The 25,693-nt window shown below is 42.6% G+C and overlaps 2 protein-coding genes across 2 annotated transcripts in view; both read right to left on the bottom strand.

Annotated features, from left to right (window-relative positions):
• Window positions 1–25,693, bottom strand: part of LOC133340093 (uncharacterized) — a 149,640-nt gene that overhangs the window by 106,147 nt on the left and 17,800 nt on the right. The window lies entirely within an intron of this gene.
• LOC133340097 (S phase cyclin A-associated protein in the endoplasmic reticulum-like) overlaps window positions 1–25,693 on the bottom strand; it is a 45,941-nt gene that overhangs the window by 17,852 nt on the left and 2,396 nt on the right. Inside the window, exon 4 of the mRNA XM_061548160.1 lies at window positions 25,064–25,216. Coding sequence (XP_061404144.1) covers window positions 25,064–25,216 — 153 coding nt within the window. The remainder of the gene's footprint in view (window positions 1–25,063; window positions 25,217–25,693) is intronic.

The raw sequence follows: 25,693 nt of genomic DNA, 5'->3' as shown, positions 1-25,693 counted from the left end.
AATTATTTGTACGACACAATATAAAAATAATTTGTTTGTTCCAATACATAATCATACACGAGTACACATACACTCTCATGTACACACACCCACACACGAGTGGACATACACAGCAGTGTAAGTACAAAGGGATTGCGTTCGACTACGCGAACAAATGGCAGAATTTTTAATATAAAACACTCGTTTTCTAGAAACACCCCGCTCAACACGATTGTACTTAAATATATTTATAAAACAAAGTCAGTACAGTATAAACTTGCACATCTTATTCCAAATCAAGCTCGAGATCACCAATTTTGATACTTCAGACTGTATGTCACTTTATCATCCTCTAAACTTGCAGCAGTTTAGAGGACATTGTGGGGGTGAATATTAGCAAATTAACACGAATCATGGAATTATGCATAGAGATGCACATCCGTATTCAAACGGAAGTGTACAATTATTCAGTGATATGTACATACGTATTATGTTGCTAGATATGCGGATTGTTAATGTAAAAATTAACAATTGAATGCAAATTCCATAATAGGCCAAGTCGAGAACAAAGAATTTGGATGCTAGAGCGGAATTATAAAGGGCTTAAAATCAGAGCTCAAGGGCATTTCGAGAGGGATTTTGATGAGCATAGACGCTCGACTCCCCGCTCTGCAGATAACCCTTCTTCCACGAGACCCAGCCTGGCGAGCACGATTGCTTGGCGACTGGTTGGGGACTTTGCTTCGGGAGAGTTCGTGGCGATCTCTTCAGACGGGTTACAGGGACATCGATAAGCCGTGCATCCACAAGTAAGTGTCTTTGTTAGTGGATAAACTGGTAATCAAGTGTGTATTCCGACTTCCGAGACGTTACTGTGACTCGGTTAGACGTTAGTGAGAGTTGTTTTTTGGCGATTTGAGCCAGACATCCACGAAGTTTCTCTGCTCTGAAAAATCAGTCACATGGAGCAAAAAAACTCTCCACAGCGGCACGCACACACGGGTAAGAAGCCATTCAATTGCGCTGTGTGCGGGAAGGCATTTGCAGATTCATCAACTCTTCGCAGTCACCAGAAAACACACACGGGCGAGAAGCCGTTCAATTGCTCTCTGCGTGGGAAGCCATTTTCACGGAAATCAAATCTTCATCGTCACCAGGAAACACACACGGACGATAAGCCATTCAATTGTTCTCCGTTGGAGAGGACACGGTCATCACCCCGAAACAAGCATGAGAAGATCCGCAATGATAGGAAAATGAAATCAAAAGGAGAAATACAGAGTGCTGCAATGAGTCCTGAAAAAAATGCATCTTTCGAACCTATGCAGGTGGATCCTGAGAGATGCGTGGATGTAATGAGTCCTGACGACAATTCCTATTTCGACCCCATGCAGTTGGATCCTGCGAGATGGCTGGATGTACTGAGCCCTGACGACAATTCCTATTTCGACCCCATGCAGGTTGATAATGAGAAATGGCTGCTGGAGTGGCTGGATAATCAAAGTACTGAGAACTTCTGTTAAAGTCCTGGAATGTGCACGTTTGTTTCTCTGTTAGATCAATGTATTAGGTGCAATTGATTATATCAGTGATTTCCAGCACTACTCCAACCTAGTGTAATTATTTAACAACACCGTTTGATTGCTCTGTGTGTTGGAAGCATTTTCACAGTCAGTAACACTTCACAGGCATCATCAAACAAAGAGTAAAAATGTTGTCATGAGTCCTCAACGAAATTCCTCTTTCGACCCCATGCAGTTGCATCCTGAGATATGGCTTGATGTAGTGGAGTATTCGTGTCTCATATATATATTTCGGTGATTTCTAGGACTTCAAGCTAGAGTGATGTTGTGAATGCTCTATAATGTGTTCAGATGAATGTCTTCCTTTAAGTTCCAGAAGTGTTCACGGATTTCAGAATGACAACAATTTTATATTCAGGACGAATGGCTTCAGTCGAAAAGGACGTCAAAGGGGAAATCGACGTTTACGTGTTTGATTTTAAGAATATATTTTAACTGTTGAATTCCTATTGGGAAATAATTTGCCTAGTTCCTTTCCTGTTTGAGCCTGCGTATTAATAAAGATTTCGATACGAGTATTAACGTGATCTTTCTTGCAGAATAATAAAGACCTGTTTTTAAAGATGACTGATCGTACGTTATTGCTACCATAGTTTTCCTTTAAAAAAACACGGACGAGTAGACATACACACACGAGTGTGCATCCAAACACGACTGTATATACAGCGGTGTGCATTCACACACGAGTGTGCATGTGTTTCTACGCTGTTTTCATTCATTTCGCACCACGAGCGGGGAGTATCATCGCTGTAGTTCCCTGTTGTGGTGGCGCATTCCTACCACGTTGCCCCTCAATTATTTGTACGACACAATATAAAAATAATTTGTTTGTTCCAATACATAATCATACACGAGTACACATACACTCTCATGTACACACACCCACACACGAGTGGACATACACAGCAGTGTAAGTACAAAGGGATTGCGTTCGACTACGCGAACAAATGGCAGAATTTTTAATATAAAACACTCGTTTTCTAGAAACACCCCGCTCAACACGATTGTACTTAAATATATTTATAAAACAAAGTCAGTACAGTATAAACTTGCACATCTTATTCCAAATCAAGCTCGAGATCACCAATTTTGATACTTCAGACTGTATGTCACTTTATCATCCTCTAAACTTGCAGCAGTTTAGAGGACATTGTGGGGGTGAATATTAGCAAATAACCACGAATCATGGAATTATGCATAGAGATGCACATCCGTATTCAAACGGAAGTGTACAATTATTCAGTGATATGTACATACGTATTATGTTGCTAGATATGCGGATTGGTAATGTAAAATTAACAATTGAATGCAAATTCCATAATAGGCCAAGTCGAGAACAAAGAATTTGGATGCTAGAGCAGAATTATAAAGGGCTTAAAATCAGACCTCAAGGGCATTTCGAGAGGGATTTTGATGAGGATAGAGGCTCGACTCCCCGCTCTGCAGATAACCCTTCTTCCACGACACCCAGCCTGGCGAGCACGATTGCTTGGCGACTGGTTGGCGACTTCGCTTCGGGAGAGTTCGTGGCGATCTCTTCAGACGGGTTACAGGGACATCGATATGCGGTGCATCAACAAGTAAGTGTCTTTGTTAGTGGATAAACTGGTAAACGCGTGTGTAGTCCGACTTAGGAGACGTTACTGTGTCTCAGTTAGACGTTGGTAAGAGTTTGCTTCTTGGCGATTTAAGCCAGACATCCACGCACCTTAGAGGTCGCCTTTAACTCTCAACAACACCCGCGACTGTTACTCTGCTCTGAAGAATCAGTCACATGGAGCGGAAAAACTCTCCACAGCGGCACGCACACACGGGCGAGAAGCGGTTCAATTGCTCTCTTTGTGGGAAGGCATTTGCAGATTCATCAAATCGTAACCGTCACCAGAAAACACACACGGGCGAAAAGCCATTCAATTGCTCTGTTTGTGAGAAGTCATTTTCACAGAAATCAAATCTTCACACTCACCAAAAAACACACTCGGGTGAGAAGCCATTCGATTGCTCTGTGTGTGGGAAGGCATTTTCACTGAAACAAAATCTTCACACTCACCAGAAAACACACTCAGGTGAGAAGCCATTCAGTTGCTCTGTGTGTGGGAAGGCATTTTCACAGAAATCAACTCTTCACAGTCACCAAAAAACACACACGGGTGAGAAGCCATTCCATTGCGCTGTGTGTGGGAAGTCATTTTCACAGAAATCAAATCTTCACACTCACCAGAAAACACACACGGGTGAGAATCCATTCAATTGTTCTGTGTGTGGGAAGGCATTTTCACAGAAATCAACTCTTAACAATCACCAGAAAACACACACGGACGAGAAGCTATTCAATTGTTCTCCGTTGGAGAGGACACGGTCATCACCCCGAAACAAGCATGAGAAGATCAGCAAAAATAGGGAAGTGAAATCAAAAAGTGAAAAACAAAGTGCTGCAATGAGTCCTGAAAAAAATGCATCTATCGAACCTATGCAGGAGGATCCTGAGATATGCGTGGATGTAGTGGATGTAATGAGTCCTGACGACAATTCCTTTTTCGACCCCATGCAGTTGGATCCTGCGAGATGGCTGGATGTACTGAGCCCTGACGCCAATTCCTATTTCGACCCCATGCAGGTTGATAATGAGAAATGGCTGCTGGAGTGGCTGGATAATCAAAGTACTGAGAACTTCTGTTAAAGTCCTGGAATGTGCACGTTTGTTTCTCTGTTAGATCAATGTATTAGGTGCGATTGATAATATCAGTGATTTCCAGCACTACTCCAACCTAGTGTAATTATTTTAACAAAACCGTTTGATTGCTCTGTGTGTTGGAAGCATTTTCACAGTCAGTAACACTTCACAGGCATCATCAAACAAAGAGTAAAAATGTTGTCACGAGTCCTCAACGAAATTCCTCTTTCGACCCCATGCAGTTGCATCATGAGATATGGCTTGATGTAGTGGAGTATTCGTGTCTCATATATATGTTTTCGGTGATTTCTAGGACTTCAAGCTAGAGTGATGTTGTGAATGCTCTATAATGTGTTAAGATGAATGTCTTCCTTTAAGTTCCAGAAGTGTTCACGGATTTCAGAATGACAACAACTTTATACTTAGGACGAATGGCTTCAGTCGAAAAGGACGTCAAAAGGGAAATCGACGTTTACGTGTTTGATTTTAAGAATATATTTTAACTGTTGAATTCCTATTGGGAAAAAATTTGCCTAGTTCCTTTCCTTTTCGATTTAAAGCTTTCGTGACTGCAGGGATTCATCTTCTTGGTTCTTTCGGTAAAGTCACGTAGAAGGGAAGTAATAAAATAATAAAAATAAAACATAATAAAACAATTCTCACGACGTTTATTATTTTATTACTTCCCTTCTACGTGACTTTACCGAAAGAACCAAGAAGATAGTTCCTTTCCTGTTTGAGCATGCGTATTAATAAAGATTTCGATACGAGTATTAACGTGAGCTTTCTTGCAGATTAATAAAGACCTGTTTTTAAAGATGACTGATCGTACGTTATTGCTACCATAGTTTTCCTTTAAAAAAACACGGACGAGTAGACATACACACACGAGTGTGCATCCAAACACGACTGTATATACAGCGGTGTGCATTCACACACGAGTGTGCATGTGTTTCTACGCTGTTTTCATTCATTTCGCACCACGAGCGGGGAGTCTCATCGCTGTAGTTCCCTGTTGTGGTGGCGCATTCCTACCACGTTGCCCCTCAATTATTTGTACGACACAATATAAAAATAATTTGTTTGTTCCAATACATAATCATACACGAGTACACATACACTCTCATGTACACACACCCACACACGAGTGGACATACACAGCAGTGTAAGTACAAAGGGATTGCGTTCGACTACGCGAACAAATGGCAGAATTTTTAATATAAAACACTCGTTTTCTAGAAACACCCCGCTCAACACGATTGTACTTAAATATATTTATAAAACAAAGTCAGTACAGTATAAACTTGCACATCTTATTCCAAATCAAGCTCGAGATCACCAATTTTGATACTTCAGACTGTATGTCACTTTATCATCCTCTAAACTTGCAGCAGTTTAGAGGACATTGTGGGGGTGAATATTAGCAAATTAACACGAATCATGGAATTATGCATAGAGATGCACATCCGTATTCAAACGGAAGTGTACAATTATTCAGTGATATGTACATACGTATTATGTTGCTAGATATGCGGATTGTTAATGTAAAAATTAACAATTGAATGCAAATTCCATAATAGGCCAAGTCGAGAACAAAGAATTTGGATGCTAGAGCGGAATTATAAAGGGCTTAAAATCAGAGCTCAAGGGCATTTCGAGAGGGATTTTGATGAGCATAGACGCTCGACTCCCCGCTCTGCAGATAACCCTTCTTCCACGAGACCCAGCCTGGCGAGCACGATTGCTTGGCGACTGGTTGGGGACTTTGCTTCGGGAGAGTTCGTGGCGATCTCTTCAGACGGGTTACAGGGACATCGATAAGCCGTGCATCCACAAGTAAGTGTCTTTGTTAGTGGATAAACTGGTAATCAAGTGTGTATTCCGACTTCCGAGACGTTACTGTGACTCGGTTAGACGTTAGTGAGAGTTGTTTTTTGGCGATTTGAGCCAGACATCCACGAAGTTTCTCTGCTCTGAAAAATCAGTCACATGGAGCAAAAAAACTCTCCACAGCGGCACGCACACACGGGTAAGAAGCCATTCAATTGCGCTGTGTGCGGGAAGGCATTTGCAGATTCATCAACTCTTCGCAGTCACCAGAAAACACACACGGGCGAGAAGCCGTTCAATTGCTCTCTGCGTGGGAAGCCATTTTCACGGAAATCAAATCTTCATCGTCACCAGGAAACACACACGGACGATAAGCCATTCAATTGTTCTCCGTTGGAGAGGACACGGTCATCACCCCGAAACAAGCATGAGAAGATCCGCAATGATAGGAAAATGAAATCAAAAGGAGAAATACAGAGTGCTGCAATGAGTCCTGAAAAAAATGCATCTTTCGAACCTATGCAGGTGGATCCTGAGAGATGCGTGGATGTAATGAGTCCTGACGACAATTCCTATTTCGACCCCATGCAGTTGGATCCTGCGAGATGGCTGGATGTACTGAGCCCTGACGACAATTCCTATTTCGACCCCATGCAGGTTGATAATGAGAAATTGCTGCTGGAGTGGCTGGATAATCAAAGTACTGAGAACTTCTGTTAAAGTCCTGGAATGTGCACGTTTGTTTCTCTGTTAGATCAATGTATTAGGTGCAATTGATTATATCAGTGATTTCCAGCACTACTCCAACCTAGTGTAATTATTTAACAACACCGTTTGATTGCTCTGTGTGTTGGAAGCATTTTCACAGTCAGTAACACTTCACAGGCATCATCAAACAAAGAGTAAAAATGTTGTCATGAGTCCTCAACGAAATTCCTCTTTCGACCCCATGCAGTTGCATCCTGAGATATGGCTTGATGTAGTGGAGTATTCGTGTCTCATATATATATTTCGGTGATTTCTAGGACTTCAAGCTAGAGTGATGTTGTGAATGCTCTATAATGTGTTCAGATGAATGTCTTCCTTTAAGTTCCAGAAGTGTTCACGGATTTCAGAATGACAACAATTTTATATTCAGGACGAATGGCTTCAGTCGAAAAGGACGTCAAAGGGGAAATCGACGTTTACGTGTTTGATTTTAAGAATATATTTTAACTGTTGAATTCCTATTGGGAAATAATTTGCCTAGTTCCTTTCCTGTTTGAGCCTGCGTATTAATAAAGATTTCGATACGAGTATTAACGTGATCTTTCTTGCAGAATAATAAAGACCTGTTTTTAAAGATGACTGATCGTACGTTATTGCTACCATAGTTTTCCTTTAAAAAAACACGGACGAGTAGACATACACACACGAGTGTGCATCCAAACACGACTGTATATACAGCGGTGTGCATTCACACACGAGTGTGCATGTGTTTCTACGCTGTTTTCATTCATTTCGCACCACGAGCGGGGAGTATCATCGCTGTAGTTCCCTGTTGTGGTGGCGCATTCCTACCACGTTGCCCCTCAATTATTTGTACGACACAATATAAAAATAATTTGTTTGTTCCAATACATAATCATACACGAGTACACATACACTCTCATGTACACACACCCACACACGAGTGGACATACACAGCAGTGTAAGTACAAAGGGATTGCGTTCGACTACGCGAACAAATGGCAGAATTTTTATATAAAACACTCGTTTTCTAGAAACACCCCGCTCAACACGATTGTACTTAAATATATTTATAAAACAAAGTCAGTACAGTATAAACTTGCACATCTTATTCCAAATCAAGCTCGAGATCACCAATTTTGATACTTCAGACTGTATGTCACTTTATCATCCTCTAAACTTGCAGCAGTTTAGAGGACATTGTGGGGGTGAATATTAGCAAATAACCACGAATCATGGAATTATGCATAGAGATGCACATCCGTATTCAAACGGAAGTGTACAATTATTCAGTGATATGTACATACGTATTATGTTGCTAGATATGCGGATTGGTAATGTAAAATTAACAATTGAATGCAAATTCCATAATAGGCCAAGTCGAGAACAAAGAATTTGGATGCTAGAGCAGAATTATAAAGGGCTTAAAATCAGACCTCAAGGGCATTTCGAGAGGGATTTTGATGAGGATAGAGGCTCGACTCCCCGCTCTGCAGATAACCCTTCTTCCACGACACCCAGCCTGGCGAGCACGATTGCTTGGCGACTGGTTGGCGACTTCGCTTCGGGAGAGTTCGTGGCGATCTCTTCAGACGGGTTACAGGGACATCGATATGCGGTGCATCAACAAGTAAGTGTCTTTGTTAGTGGATAAACTGGTAAACGCGTGTGTAGTCCGACTTAGGAGACGTTACTGTGTCTCAGTTAGACGTTGGTAAGAGTTTGCTTCTTGGCGATTTAAGCCAGACATCCACGCACCTTAGAGGTCGCCTTTAACTCTCAACAACACCCGCGACTGTTACTCTGCTCTGAAGAATCAGTCACATGGAGCGGAAAAACTCTCCACAGCGGCACGCACACACGGGCGAGAAGCGGTTCAATTGCTCTCTTTGTGGGAAGGCATTTGCAGATTCATCAAATCGTAACCGTCACCAGAAAACACACACGGGCGAAAAGCCATTCAATTGCTCTGTTTGTGAGAAGTCATTTTCACAGAAATCAAATCTTCACACTCACCAAAAAACACACTCGGGTGAGAAGCCATTCGATTGCTCTGTGTGTGGGAAGGCATTTTCACTGAAACAAAATCTTCACACTCACCAGAAAACACACTCAGGTGAGAAGCCATTCAGTTGCTCTGTGTGTGGGAAGGCATTTTCACAGAAATCAACTCTTCACAGTCACCAAAAAACACACACGGGTGAGAAGCCATTCCATTGCGCTGTGTGTGGGAAGTCATTTTCACAGAAATCAAATCTTCACACTCACCAGAAAACACACACGGGTGAGAATCCATTCAATTGTTCTGTGTGTGGGAAGGCATTTTCACAGAAATCAACTCTTCACAGTCACCAAAAAACACACACGGGTGAGAAGCCATTCCATTGCGCTGTGTGTGGGAAGTCATTTTCACAGAAATCAAATCTTCACACTCACCAGAAAACACACACGGACGAGAAGCTATTCAATTGTTCTCCGTTGGAGAGGACACGGTCATCACCCCGAAACAAGCATGAGAAGATCAGCAAAAATAGGGAAGTGAAATCAAAAAGTGAAAAACAAAGTGCTGCAATGAGTCCTGAAAAAAATGCATCTATCGAACCTATGCAGGAGGATCCTGAGAGATGCGTGGATGTAGTGGATGTAATGAGTCCTGACGACAATTCCTTTTTCGACCCCATGCAGTTGGATCCTGCGAGATGGCTGGATGTACTGAGCCCTGACGCCAATTCCTATTTCGACCCCATGCAGGTTGATAATGAGAAATGGCTGCTGGAGTGGCTGGATAATCAAAGTACTGAGAACTTCTGTTAAAGTCCTGGAATGTGCACGTTTGTTTCTCTGTTAGATCAATGTATTAGGTGCAATTGATAATATCAGTGATTTCCAGCACTACTCCAACCTAGTGTAATTATTTTAACAAAACCGTTTGATTGCTCTGTGTGTTGGAAGCATTTTCACAGTCAGTAACACTTCACAGGCATCATCAAACAAAGAGTAAAAATGTTGTCATGAGTCCTCAACGAAATTCCTCTTTCGACCCCATGCAGTTGCATCATGAGATATGGCTTGATGTAGTGGAGTATTCGTGTCTCATATATATTTTTCGGTGATTTCTAGGACTTCAAGCTAGAGTGATGTTGTGAATGCTCTATAATGTGTTCAGATGAATGTCTTCCTTTAAGTTCCAGAAGTGTTCACGGATTTCAGAATGACAACAACTTTATACTTAGGACGAATGGCTTCAGTCGAAAAGGACGTCAAAAGGGAAATCGACGTTTACGTGTTTGATTTTAAGAATATATTTTAACTGTTGAATTCCTATTGGGAAAAAATTTGCCTAGTTCCTTTCCTTTTCGATTTAAAGCTTTCGTGACTGCAGGGATTCATCTTCTTGGTTCTTTCGGTAAAGTCACGTAGAAGGGAAGTAATAAAATAATAAAAATAAAACATAATAAAACAATTCTCACGACGTTTATTATTTTATTACTTCCCTTCTACGTGACTTTACCGAAAGAACCAAGAAGATAGTTCCTTTCCTGTTTGAGCATGCGTATTAATAAAGATTTCGATACGAGTATTAACGTGAGCTTTCTTGCAGATTAATAAAGACCTGTTTTTAAAGATGACTGATCGTACGTTATTGCTACCATAGTTTTCCTTTAAAAAAACACGGACGAGTAGACATACACACACGAGTGTGCATCCAAACACGACTGTATATACAGCGGTGTGCATTCACACACGAGTGTGCATGTGTTTCTACGCTGTTTTCATTCATTTCGCACCACGAGCGGGGAGTATCATCCCTGTAGTTCCCTGTTGTGGTGGCGCATTCCTACCACGTTGCCCCTCAATTATTTGTACGACACAATATAAAAATAATTTGTTTGTTCCAATACATAATCATACACGAGTACACATACACTCTCATGTACACACACCCACACACGAGTGGACATACACAGCAGTGTAAGTACAAAGGGATTGCGTTCGACTACGCGAACAAATGGCAGAATTTTTAATATAAAACACTCGTTTTCTAGAAACACCCCGCTCAACACGATTGTACTTAAATATATTTATAAAACAAAGTCAGTACAGTATAAACTTGCACATCTTATTCCAAATCAAGCTCGAGATCACCAATTTTGATACTTCAGACTGTATGTCACTTTATCATCCTCTAAACTTGCAGCAGTTTAGAGGACATTGTGGGGGTGAATATTAGCAAATTAACACGAATCATGGAATTATGCATAGAGATGCACATCCGTATTCAAACGGAAGTGTACAATTATTCAGTGATATGTACATACGTATTATGTTGCTAGATATGCGGATTGTTAATGTAAAAATTAACAATTGAATGCAAATTCCATAATAGGCCAAGTCGAGAACAAAGAATTTGGATGCTAGAGCGGAATTATAAAGGGCTTAAAATCAGAGCTCAAGGGCATTTCGAGAGGGATTTTGATGAGCATAGACGCTCGACTCCCCGCTCTGCAGATAACCCTTCTTCCACGAGACCCAGCCTGGCGAGCACGATTGCTTGGCGACTGGTTGGGGACTTTGCTTCGGGAGAGTTCGTGGCGATCTCTTCAGACGGGTTACAGGGACATCGATAAGCCGTGCATCCACAAGTAAGTGTCTTTGTTAGTGGATAAACTGGTAATCAAGTGTGTATTCCGACTTCCGAGACGTTACTGTGACTCGGTTAGACGTTAGTGAGAGTTGTTTTTTGGCGATTTGAGCCAGACATCCACGAAGTTTCTCTGCTCTGAAAAATCAGTCACATGGAGCAAAAAAACTCTCCACAGCGGCACGCACACACGGGTAAGAAGCCATTCAATTGCGCTGTGTGCGGGAAGGCATTTGCAGATTCATCAACTCTTCGCAGTCACCAGAAAACACACACGGGCGAGAAGCCGTTCAATTGCTCTCTGCGTGGGAAGCCATTTTCACGGAAATCAAATCTTCATCGTCACCAGGAAACACACACGGACGATAAGCCATTCAATTGTTCTCCGTTGGAGAGGACACGGTCATCACCCCGAAACAAGCATGAGAAGATCCGCAATGATAGGAAAATGAAATCAAAAGGAGAAATACAGAGTGCTGCAATGAGTCCTGAAAAAAATGCATCTTTCGAACCTATGCAGGTGGATCCTGAGAGATGCGTGGATGTAATGAGTCCTGACGACAATTCCTATTTCGACCCCATGCAGTTGGATCCTGCGAGATGGCTGGATGTACTGAGCCCTGACGACAATTCCTATTTCGACCCCATGCAGGTTGATAATGAGAAATGGCTGCTGGAGTGGCTGGATAATCAAAGTACTGAGAACTTCTGTTAAAGTCCTGGAATGTGCACGTTTGTTTCTCTGTTAGATCAATGTATTAGGTGCAATTGATTATATCAGTGATTTCCAGCACTACTCCAACCTAGTGTAATTATTTAACAACACCGTTTGATTGCTCTGTGTGTTGGAAGCATTTTCACAGTCAGTAACACTTCACAGGCATCATCAAACAAAGAGTAAAAATGTTGTCATGAGTCCTCAACGAAATTCCTCTTTCGACCCCATGCAGTTGCATCCTGAGATATGGCTTGATGTAGTGGAGTATTCGTGTCTCATATATATATTTCGGTGATTTCTAGGACTTCAAGCTAGAGTGATGTTGTGAATGCTCTATAATGTGTTCAGATGAATGTCTTCCTTTAAGTTCCAGAAGTGTTCACGGATTTCAGAATGACAACAATTTTATATTCAGGACGAATGGCTTCAGTCGAAAAGGACGTCAAAGGGGAAATCGACGTTTACGTGTTTGATTTTAAGAATATATTTTAACTGTTGAATTCCTATTGGGAAATAATTTGCCTAGTTCCTTTCCTGTTTGAGCCTGCGTATTAATAAAGATTTCGATACGAGTATTAACGTGATCTTTCTTGCAGAATAATAAAGACCTGTTTTTAAAGATGACTGATCGTACGTTATTGCTACCATAGTTTTCCTTTAAAAAAACACGGACGAGTAGACATACACACACGAGTGTGCATCCAAACACGACTGTATATACAGCGGTGTGCATTCACACACGAGTGTGCATGTGTTTCTACGCTGTTTTCATTCATTTCGCACCACGAGCGGGGAGTATCATCGCTGTAGTTCCCTGTTGTGGTGGCGCATTCCTACCACGTTGCCCCTCAATTATTTGTACGACACAATATAAAAATAATTTGTTTGTTCCAATACATAATCATACACGAGTACACATACACTCTCATGTACACACACCCACACACGAGTGGACATACACAGCAGTGTAAGTACAAAGGGATTGCGTTCGACTACGCGAACAAATGGCAGAATTTTTAATATAAAACACTCGTTTTCTAGAAACACCCCGCTCAACACGATTGTACTTAAATATATTTATAAAACAAAGTCAGTACAGTATAAACTTGCACATCTTATTCCAAATCAAGCTCGAGATCACCAATTTTGATACTTCAGACTGTATGTCACTTTATCATCCTCTAAACTTGCAGCAGTTTAGAGGACATTGTGGGGGTGAATATTAGCAAATAACCACGAATCATGGAATTATGCATAGAGATGCACATCCGTATTCAAACGGAAGTGTACAATTATTCAGTGATATGTACATACGTATTATGTTGCTAGATATGCGGATTGGTAATGTAAAATTAACAATTGAATGCAAATTCCATAATAGGCCAAGTCGAGAACAAAGAATTTGGATGCTAGAGCAGAATTATAAAGGGCTTAAAATCAGACCTCAAGGGCATTTCGAGAGGGATTTTGATGAGGATAGAGGCTCGACTCCCCGCTCTGCAGATAACCCTTCTTCCACGACACCCAGCCTGGCGAGCACGATTGCTTGGCGACTGGTTGGCGACTTCGCTTCGGGAGAGTTCGTGGCGATCTCTTCAGACGGGTTACAGGGACATCGATATGCGGTGCATCAACAAGTAAGTGTCTTTGTTAGTGGATAAACTGGTAAACGCGTGTGTAGTCCGACTTAGGAGACGTTACTGTGTCTCAGTTAGACGTTGGTAAGAGTTTGCTTCTTGGCGATTTAAGCCAGACATCCACGCACCTTAGAGGTCGCCTTTAACTCTCAACAACACCCGCGACTGTTACTCTGCTCTGAAGAATCAGTCACATGGAGCGGAAAAACTCTCCACAGCGGCACGCACACACGGGCGAGAAGCGGTTCAATTGCTCTCTTTGTGGGAAGGCATTTGCAGATTCATCAAATCGTAACCGTCACCAGAAAACACACACGGGCGAAAAGCCATTCAATTGCTCTGTTTGTGAGAAGTCATTTTCACAGAAATCAAATCTTCACACTCACCAAAAAACACACTCGGGTGAGAAGCCATTCGATTGCTCTGTGTGTGGGAAGGCATTTTCACTGAAACAAAATCTTCACACTCACCAGAAAACACACTCAGGTGAGAAGCCATTCAGTTGCTCTGTGTGTGGGAAGGCATTTTCACAGAAATCAACTCTTCACAGTCACCAAAAAACACACACGGGTGAGAAGCCATTCCATTGCGCTGTGTGTGGGAAGTCATTTTCACAGAAATCAAATCTTCACACTCACCAGAAAACACACACGGGTGAGAATCCATTCAATTGTTCTGTGTGTGGGAAGGCATTTTCACAGAAATCAACTCTTAACAATCACCAGAAAACACACACGGACGAGAAGCTATTCAATTGTTCTCCGTTGGAGAGGACACGGTCATCACCCCGAAACAAGCATGAGAAGATCAGCAAAAATAGGGAAGTGAAATCAAAAAGTGAAAAACAAAGTGCTGCAATGAGTCCTGAAAAAAATGCATCTATCGAACCTATGCAGGAGGATCCTGAGAGATGCGTGGATGTAGTGGATGTAATGAGTCCTGACGACAATTCCTTTTTCGACCCCATGCAGTTGGATCCTGCGAGATGGCTGGATGTACTGAGCCCTGACGCCAATTCTTTTTTCGACCCCATGCAGGTTGATAATGAGAAATGGCTGCTGGAGTGGCTGGATAATCAAAGTATTGAGTACTTCTGTTAAAGTCCTGGAATGTGCACGTTTGTGTCTCTGTTAGATCAATGTATTAGGTGCAATTGATTATATCAGTGAGTTCCAGCACTACTCCAAGCTAGTGTAATTATTTTAACAAAACTGTTTGATTGCTCTGAGTGTTGGAAGCATTTTCACGGTCAGCAACACTTCACAGGCATCATCAAACAAAGAGTAAAAATGTTGTCATGAGTCCTAAACGAAATTCCTCTTTCGACCCCATGCAGTTGCATCCTGAGAGATGGCTTGATGTAGTGGAGTATTCGTGTCTCATATATATGTTTTCGGTGATTTCTAGGACTTCAAGCTAGAGTGATGTTGTGAATGCTCTATAATGTGTTCAGATGAATGTCTTCGTTTAAAGTTCCAGAAGTGTTCACTGATTTCAGAATGACAACAATTTTATACTTTGGACGAATGGCTTCAGTCGAAAAGGACGTCAAAGGGGAAATCGACGTTTACGTGTTTGATTTTAAGAATATATTTTAACTGTTGAATTCCTATTGGGAAATAATTTGCCTAGTTCCTTTCCTGTTTGAGCCTGCGTATTAATAAAGATTTCGATACGAGTATTAACGTGAGCTTTCTTGCAGATAATAAAGACCTGTTTTTAAAGATGACTGATCGTACGTTATTGCTACCATAGTTTTCCTTTAAAAAAACACGGACGAGTAGACATACACACACGAGTGTGCATCCAAACACGACTGTATATACAGCGGTGTGCATTCACACACGAGTGTGCATGTGTTTCTACGCTGTTTTCATTCATTTCGCACCACGAGCGGGGAGTCTCATCGCTGTAGTTCCCTGTTGTGGTGGCGCATTCCTACCACGTTGCCCCTCAATTATTTGTACGACACAATATAAAAATAATTTGTTTGTTGCAATACATAATCATACACGAGTACACATACACTCTCATGTACACACACCCACACACGAGTGGACATACACAGCAGTGTAAGTACAAAGGGATTGCGTTCGACTACACGAACAAATGGCAGAATTTTTAATATAAAACACTCATTTTCTAGAAGCACCCCGCTCAACACGATTGTCCTTAGATATATTTATAAAACAAAGTCAGTACAGTATAAACTTGCACATCTTATTCCAAATCAAGCTCGAGATCACCAATTTTGATACTTCAGACTGTATGTCACTTTATCATCCTCTAAACTTGCAGCAGTTTAGAGGACATTGTGGGGGTGAATATTAGCAAATTAACACGAATCATGGAATTATGCATAGAGATGCACATCCGTATTCAAACGGAAGTGTACAATTATTCAGTGATATGTACATACGTATTATGTTGCTAGATATGCGGATTGGTAATGTAAAATTAACAATTGAATGCAAATTCCATAATAGGCCAAGTCGAGAACAAAGAATTTGGATGCTAGAGCAGAATTATAAAGGGCTTAAAATCAGACCTCAAGGGCATTTCGAGAGGGATTTTGATGAGGATAGAGGCTCGACTCCCCGCTCTGCAGATAACCCTTCTTCCACGACACCCAGCCTGGCGAGCACGATTGCTTGGCGACTGGTTGGCGACTTCGCTTCGGGAGAGTTCGTGGCGATCTCTTCAGACGGGTTACAGGGACATCGATATGCGGTGCATCAACAAGTAAGTGTCTTTGTTAGTGGATAAACTGGTAAACGCGTGTGTAGTCCGACTTAGGAGACGTTACTGTGTCTCAGTTAGACGTTGGTAAGAGTTTGCTTCTTGGCGATTTAAGCCAGACATCCACGCACCTTAGAGGTCGCCTTTAACTCTCAACAACACCCGCGACTGTTACTCTGCTCTGAAGAATCAGTCACATGGAGCGGAAAAACTCTCCACAGCGGCACGCACACACGGGCGAGAAGCGGTTCAATTGCTCTCTTTGTGGGAAGGCATTTGCAGATTCATCAAATCGTAACCGTCACCAGAAAACACACACGGGCGAAAAGCCATTCAATTGCTCTGTTTGTGAGAAGTCATTTTCACAGAAATCAAATCTTCACACTCACCAAAAAACACACTCGGGTGAGAAGCCATTCGATTGCTCTGTGTGTGGGAAGGCATTTTCACTGAAACAAAATCTTCACACTCACCAGAAAACACACTCAGGTGAGAAGCCATTCAGTTGCTCTGTGTGTGGGAAGGCATTTTCACTGAAACAAAATCTTCACACTCACCAGAAAACACACACGGGTGAGAATCCATTCAGTTGCTCTGTGTGTGGGAAGGCATTTTCACAGAAATCAACTCTTCACAGTCACCAAAAAACACACACGGGTGAGAAGCCATTCCATTGCGCTGTGTGTGGGAAGTCATTTTCACAGAAATCAAATCTTCACACTCACCAGAAAACACACACGGGTGAGAATCCATTCAATTGTTCTGTGTGTGGGAAGGCATTTTCACAGAAATCAACTCTTAACAATCACCAGAAAACACACACGGACGAGAAGCTATTCAATTGTTCTCCGTTGGAGAGGACACGGTCATCACCCCGAAACAAGCATGAGAAGATCAGCAAAAATAGGGAAGTGAAATCAAAAAGTGAAAAACAAAGTGCTGCAATGAGTCCTGAAAAAAATGCATCTATCGAACCTATGCAGGAGGATCCTGAGAGATGCGTGGATGTAGTGGATGTAATGAGCCCTGACGACAATTCCTATTTCGACCCCATGCAGGTTGATAATGAGAAATGGCTGCTGGAGTGGCTGGATAATCAAAGTACTGAGAACTTCTGTTAAAGTCCTGGAATGTGCACGTTTGTTTCTCTGTTAGATCAATGTATTAGGTGCAATTGATAATATCAGTGATTTCCAGCACTACTCCAACCTAGTGTAATTATTTTAACAAAACCGTTTGATTGCTCTGTGTGTTGGAAGCATTTTCACAGTCAGTAACACTTCACAGGCATCATCAAACAAAGAGTAAAAATGTTGTCATGAGTCCTCAACGAAATTCCTCTTTCGACCCCATGCAGTTGCATCATGAGATATGGCTTGATGTAGTGGAGTATTCGTGTCTCATATATATTTTTCGGTGATTTCTAGGACTTCAAGCTAGAGTGATGTTGTGAATGCTCTATAATGTGTTCAGATGAATGTCTTCCTTTAAGTTCCAGAAGTGTTCACGGATTTCAGAATGACAACAACTTTATACTTAGGACGAATGGCTTCAGTCGAAAAGGACGTCAAAAGGGAAATCGACGTTTACGTGTTTGATTTTAAGAATATATTTTAACTGTTGAATTCCTATTGGGAACAAATTTGCCTAGTTCCTTTCCTTTTCGATTTAAAGCTTTCGTGACTGCAGGGATTCATCTTCTTGGTTCTTTCGGTAAAGTCACGTAGAAGGGAAACGTCGTGAGAATTGTTTTATTATGTTTTATTTTTATTATGTTATTACTTCCCTTCTACGTGACTTTACCGAAAGAACCAGGAAGATAGTTCCTTTCCTGTTTGAGCATGCGTATTAATAAAGATTTCGATACGAGTATTAACGTGAGCTTTCTTGCAGATTAATAAAGACCTGTTTTTAAAGATGACTGATCGTACGTTATTGCTACCATAGTTTTCCTTTAAAAAAACACGGACGAGTAGACATACACACACGAGTGTGCATCCAAACAAGACTGTATATACAGCGGTGTGCATTCACACACGAGTGTGCATGTGTTTCTACGCTGTTTTCATTCATTTCGCACCACGAGCGGGGAGTATCATCCCTGTAGTTCCCTGTTGTGGTGGCGCATTCCTACCACGTTGCCCCTCAATTATTTGTACGACACAATATAAAAATAATTTGTTTGTTCCAATACATAATCATACACGAGTACACATACACTCTCATGTACACACACCCACACACGAGTGGACATACACAGCATTGTAAGTACAAAGGGATTGCGTTCGACTACGCGAACAAATGGCAGAATTTTTAATATAAAACACTCGTTTTCTAGAAACACCCCGCTCAACACGATTGTACTTAAATATATTTATAAAACAAAGTCAGTACAGTATAAACTTGCACATCTTATTCCAAATCAAGCTCGAGATCACCAATTTTGATACTTCAGACTGTATGTCACTTTATCATCCTCTAAACTTGCAGCAGTTTAGAGGACATTGTGGGGGTGAATATTAGCAAATTAACACGAATCATGGAATTATGCATAGAGATGCACATCCATATTCAAACGGAAGTGTACAATTATTCAGTGATATGTACATACGTATTATGTTGCTAGATATGCGGATTGTTAATGTAAAAATTAACAATTGAATGCAAATTCCATAATAGGCCAAGTCGAGAACAAAGAATTTGGATGCTAGAGCGGAATTATAAAGGGCTTAAAATCAGAGCTCAAGGGCATTTCGAGAGGGATTTTGATGAGCATAGACGCTCGACTCCCCGCTCTGCAGATCACCCTTCTTCCACGACACCCAGCCTGGCGAGCACGATTGCTTGGCGACTGGTTGGGGACTTTGCTTCGGGAGAGTTCGTGGCGATCTCTTCAGACGGGTTACAGGGACATCGATACGCCGTGCATCAACAAGTAAGTGTCTTTGTTAGTGGATAAACTGGTAAACGCGTGTGTAGTCCGACTTAGGAGACGTTACTGTGTCTCAGTTAGACGTTGGTAAGAGTTTGCTTCTTGGCGATTTAAGCCAGACATCCACGCACCTTAGAGGTCGCCTTTAACTCTCAACAACAACCGCGACTGTTACTCTGCTCTGAAGAATCAGTCACATGGAGAATAAAAACTCTCCACAGCGGCACGCACACACTGGCAAGAAGCGGTTCAATTGCTCTGTGTGTGTTAAGGAATTTGCATGGAAATCACATTTTCACAGTCACCAGAAAACACACTCGGGTGAGAAGCCATTCAATTGCGCTGTGTGCAGGAAGGCATTTGCACAGAAATCAGATCTTCACAGGCACCAGAAAACACACTCGGGCGAAAAGCCGTTCAATTGCTCTGTGTGTGAGAAGTCATTTTCACTGAAATCAAATCTTCACACTCACCAGAAAACACACACGGGTGAGAAGCCATTCAATTGCGCTGTGTGCAGGAAGGCATTTGCACAGAAATCAGATCTTCACAGGCACCAGAAAACACACACGGGCGAGAAGCCGTTTAATTGCTCTGTGTGTGGGAAGGCATTTTCACTGAAATCAAATCTTCACAGTCACCAGAAAACACACTCGGGTGTGAAGCAATTCAATTGCGCTGTGTGCTGGAAGGCATTTGCACGGAAATCATATCTTCACAGGCACCAGAAAACACACAAGGGCGAGAATCCATTCAATTGTTCTCCGTTGGAAATGACACGGTCATCGCCCCGAAACAAGCATGAGAAGATCAGCAAAAATAGGGAAGTGAAATCAAAAGGTGAAAAACAAAGTGCTGCAATGAGTCCTGAAAAAAAGGCATCTTTCGAACCTATGCAGGTGGATCCTGAGAGATGCATGGATGTACTGAGCCCTGACGACAATTCCTATTTCGACCCCATGCAGGTTGATAATGAGAAATGGCTGCTGGAGTGGCTGGATAATCAAAGTACTGAGAACTTCTGTTAAAGTCCTGGAATGTGCACGTTTGTTTCTCTGTTAGATCAATGTATTAGGTGCAATTGATAATATCAGTGATTTCCAGCACTACTCCAACCTAGTGTAATTATTTTAACAAAAGCGTTTGATTGCTCTGTGTGTTGGAAGCATTTTCACAGTCAGTAACACTTCACAGGCATCATCAAACAAAGAGTAAAAATGTTGTCATGAGTCCTCAACGAAATTCCTCTTTCGACCCCATGCAGTTGCATCATGAGATATGGCTTGATGTAGTGGAGTATTCGTGTCTCATATATATTTTTCGGTGATTTCTAGGACTTCAAGCTAGAGTGATGTTGTGAATGCTCTATAATGTGTTCAGATGAATGTCTTCCTTTAAGTTCCAGAAGTGTTCACGGATTTCAGAATGACAACAATTTTATACTTTGGACGAATGGCTTCAGTCGAAAAGGACGTCAAAGAGGAAATCGACGTTTACGTGTTTGATTTTAAGAATATATTTTAAGTGTTGAATTCCTATTGGGAAATAATTTGCCTAGTTCCTTTCCTGTTTGAGCATGCGTATTAATAAAGATTTCGATACGAGTATTAACGTGAGCTTTCTTGCAGATTAATAAAGACCTGTTTTTAAAGATGACTGATCGTACGTTATTGCTACCATAGTTTTCCTTTAAAAAAACACGGACGAGTAGACATACACACACGAGTGTGCATCCAAACACGACTGTATATACAGCGGTGTGCATTCACACACGAGTGTGCATGTGTTTCTACGCTGTTTTCATTCATTTCGCACCACGAGCGGGGAGTATCATCCCTGTAGTTCCCTGTTGTGGTGGCGCATTCCTACCACGTTGCCCCTCAATTATTTGTACGACACAATATAAAAATAATTTGTTTGTTCCAATACATAATCATACACGAGTACACATACACTCTCATGTACACACACCCACACACGAGTGGACATACACAGCAGTGTAAGTACAAAGGGATTGCGTTCGACTACGCGAACAAATGGCAGAATTTTTAATATAAAACACTCATTTTCTAGAAGAACCCCGCTCAACACGATTGTCCTTAAATATATTTATAAAACAAAGTCAGTACAGTATAAACTTGCACATCTATATTCTAAATCAATCTCGAGATCACCAATTTTTGATATTTCAGACTGTATGTCACTTTATCATCCTCTAAACTTGCAGAAGTTGCAGAAGTTTAGAGGACATTGGGGGGTGAATATTAGCAAATTAACACGAATCATGGAATTATGCATAGAGATGCACATCCGTATTCAAACGGAAGTGTACAATTATTCAGTGATATGTACATACGTATTATGTTGCTAGATATGCGGATTGTTAATGTAAAAATTTACAATTGAATGCAAATTCCATAATAGGCCAAGTCGAGAACAAAGAATTTGGATGCTAGAGCGGAATTATAAAGGGCTTAAAATCAGACCTCAAGGGCATTTCGAGAGGGATTTTGATGAGCATAAACGCTCGACTCCCCGCTCTGCAGATAACCCTTCTTCCACGACACCCAGCCTGGCGAGCACGATTGCTTGGCGACTGGTTGGCGACTTTGCTTCGGGATAGATCGTGGCGATCTCTTCAGACGGGTTCCAGGGACATCGATACTCCGTGCATCAACAAGTAAGTGTCTTTGTTAGTGGATAAACTGGTAATCGCGTGTGTAGTCCGACTTACTGTGTATCGGTTAGACGTTGGTAAGAGTTTGCTTCTTGGCGATTTAAGCCACACATCCACGCACCTTAGAGGGTGCCTTTAACTCTCAACAACACCCGCGACAGTTTCTCTGCTCTGAAGAATCAGTCACATGGAGCAGAAAAACTCTCCACAGCGCCACACTAACACTGACAAGAAGCGGTTCAATTGCTCTCTTTGTGGGAAGGCATTTTCACTGAAACAAAATCTTCACACTCACCAGAACACACACACGGGTGAAAAGCCGTTAAATTGTTCTGTGTGTGAGAAGTCATTTTCACGGAAATCAGATCTTCACAGGCACCAGAAGACACACACGGGCGAGAAGCCATTCAATTGCTCTGTGTGTGGGAAGGCATTTGCATGGAAATCAACTCTTAACAGTCACCAGAAAACACACACGGGCGAGAAGCCATTCAATTGCTCTGTTTGTGGGAAGGCATTTTCACTGAAAAAAAATCTTCAAAGTCACCAGAATACACACACGGGCGTGAAGCCGTTCAATTGCTCTGTGTGTGGGAAGGCATTTTCACTGAAAAAAATTCTTCATCGTCACCAGAAAACACACACGGGCGAGAAGCCATTCAATTGCGCTGTGTGTGGGAAGGCATTTGCAAGGAAGTCAGATCTTCACACGGTCATCACCCCGAAACAAGCATGAGAAGATCCGCAATGATAGGGAAGTGAAATCAAAAGGTGAAAAACAAAATGCTGCAATGAGTCCTGAAAAAAATTCCATCTTTCGAACCTATGCATGGTGGAACCTGAGAGATGCGTGGATGTTTTGAGTCCTGACGACAATTCCTCTTTAGACCCCATGCGGGTTGATAATGAGAAATGGCTCCTGGAGTTGCTGGATAATCAAAGTATTGAATTATTCTGGTAAAGTCCTGGAATGTGCACGTTTGTGTCTCTGTTAGATCAATTTATTAGGTGCAATTGATTATATCAGTGATTTCCAGCACTACTCCAAGCTAGTGTTATTATTTTAACACAACCGTTTGATTGCTCTGTGTGTTGGAAGCATTTTCACGGTCAGCAACACTTCACAGGCATCATCAAACATGTTGTCATGAGTCCCAAACGAAATTCCTCTTTCGACCCCATGCAGTTGCATTCTGAGAGATGGCTTTATGTAGTGGAGTGGCTGGAGAGTCATATTCGTGTCTCTCTATTTTTTCGGTGATTTCTAGGACTTCAAGCTAGAGTGATGTTGTGAATGCTCTAAAATGTGTTCAGATGAATGTCTTCCTTTAAGTTCCAGAAGTGTTCACTGATTTCAGAATGACAACAATTTTATACTTTGGACGAATGGCTTCAGTCTAAAAGGACATCAAAGGGGAAATCGACGTTTACGTGTTTGATTTTAAGAATATATTTTAACTGTTGAATTCCTATTGGGAAATAATTTGCCTAGTTCCTTTCCTGTTTTAGCATGCGTATTAAAAAAGATTTCGATACGAGTATTAACGTGAGCTTTCTTGCAGATTAATAAAGACCTGATTTGTTTTTAAAAATGACTAATCGTACGTTATTGCTACCATAGTTTTCCTTTAAAAAAAACACGGACGAGTAGACATACACACACGAGTGTGCATCCAAACACGACTGTATATACAGCGTTGTACATTCACACACGAGTGTGCATGTGTTTCTACGAGTTTTAACGCTAATATACTTGCAGAACAATAAAGACCTGCTATGTTAAAGATGACTGATCGTCCCTTATTGTTACAATGTTCATAGCGAACACGTGTGGAGGCGAGTTTCAGGTGAAGCATCTCCATCACACAAGTTTACCCTTACCTGGCAGCATCGTGGCAGTTCGCTGGTCACACTCACTACGTTACACTCACGAGCTGTAGGGGCGGGGCTCTGTCTGCTCAGTGGCGCTGTTTTCATTCATTTAGCACCACGAGCGGGGAGTCTCATCCCTGTAGTTCCCTGTTGAGGTGGCGCATTCCTACCACGTTTCCCCTAAATTATTTGTACGACACAATATAAAAACAATTTGTTTGTTCCAATGCATAATCATACACGAGTACACATATACACTCCCATGTACACACACCCACACACGAGTGGACATACACAAAAGTACAGATCCATGTACATACAAACAGTAGTATACTTGTGTAATGCGGGCATAAACGGCCTCGCGGATATGACGTCACGGGGGGAGGAGTTAGGTCACGTGAGAGAGAGGGATGAGGTCTTAAGGGAGAGATACCGGAAGAAACGGGAGAGTGTTGGGAATAGAGACAGAGTGAGGCCACACAGTGCGGAGGTTGGAGAGTGGCGAGATCGCCACACACAGTAAGACTCGGCACCGTCGGCCAGCGGTGACGAGCACGGGGGAACAGGGAGCAGCGGTGGAGCTGCAGTGAGAGCATCCGGAGGACTGCACAGCGGAGCTGCAGGAGCGCGAAAGGCTACGTGAGCGAAGGCAGCTGTCGAGCTGCTAAGCGGGGAGGCTCTGAGCGAGGGCCGTGTGGGACAAGTGTAAAGAACCCAAATAAAGGACAACGGAGACAGACCCAGTGAACGAGTCCTTTATTACACTTGCAAGCAATTCAACGTTATGTTGTGTCATCATGGGTTTATTTCACAAAGTTTAAAGTGCCAGCAACAACAATGGTATTGAACCTTATTCTTTACAGGAGTGGCTCTGGGTGGACATGCCACCACAAAGCAGCACGCGGCGGAGGAGGGAGGTGATCGCTCTCGCCACGCGAGCAAGGCCCCCTCGCTTCCTCTTCTTTCCCTGCATCACCACCTCCACCACCTGCACCTCCTCCACCTCCTGCTTTGTCTCGTCCTCCATCTCCTCCTCTTCATCCTCCACCACCATCTTCTCTCCATTCTCTGTCTTCTCCATTCCCTCCTCCTGTTCCTCCTCAACCTCTTCCTCCACCTTCTCCTCTTCCTGTTCCACCTCTGTCTTCTTATCCATCTTCTCTGCTTGGAAGCCCTCTTCTCCAAAGCTTGGAGCAATCGGGCCCTGTACAGGAGTGTCAGAGGTGGATGCGGTGGCGGTGGTGGTTGCAGCGGTGGTGGTGGTGGCGGCGGTGGTAGTGGTGGCGGCGGCGGTGTCGGTGGCGGCGGTGGTGGCGGTGGTGGTGGCGGCGGTGGTGGCGGCGGTGGTGGTTACTGCGGTGGTGGTGGTGGCGGCGGTGGTGGTGATGGCAGTGGTGGAGGTGGCAGTGGTGGCGGAGGGTTTTGTGGCAGTGGCGGCAACAGCGTCAGTGGCAGTGGTGGCGGTGGATGCGGTGGCGGCAGTTGTGGCGTTGGCGGTGGTGGCTGTGGTGGCGGTGGTGACGGCGGTCGTGGCGGTGGTGGCGGTGGTGGTGGCGGCGGGTTTTGTGGCAGTGGCGGCAACAGCATCAGTGGCAGTGGGGGTGGTGGTGGCGGTGGTGGTGGCGGTGGCAGTGGTGGCAGTGGTGGTGGTGGCGGTGGTGGTGGCAGGGGTGGGGGTGGA

The sequence above is a fragment of the Lethenteron reissneri genome, unplaced genomic scaffold (assembly GCF_015708825.2).
Source record: "Lethenteron reissneri isolate LAM-NWPU_2019-01 unplaced genomic scaffold, ASM1570882v1 scaffold_74, whole genome shotgun sequence".
NCBI classification, from domain to species: Eukaryota; Metazoa; Chordata; class Hyperoartia; order Petromyzontiformes; family Petromyzontidae; genus Lethenteron; species Lethenteron reissneri.
The sequence above is the reverse complement of the archived record's forward strand: the minus strand, read 5'-3'. Positions and strand labels throughout refer to the sequence as shown.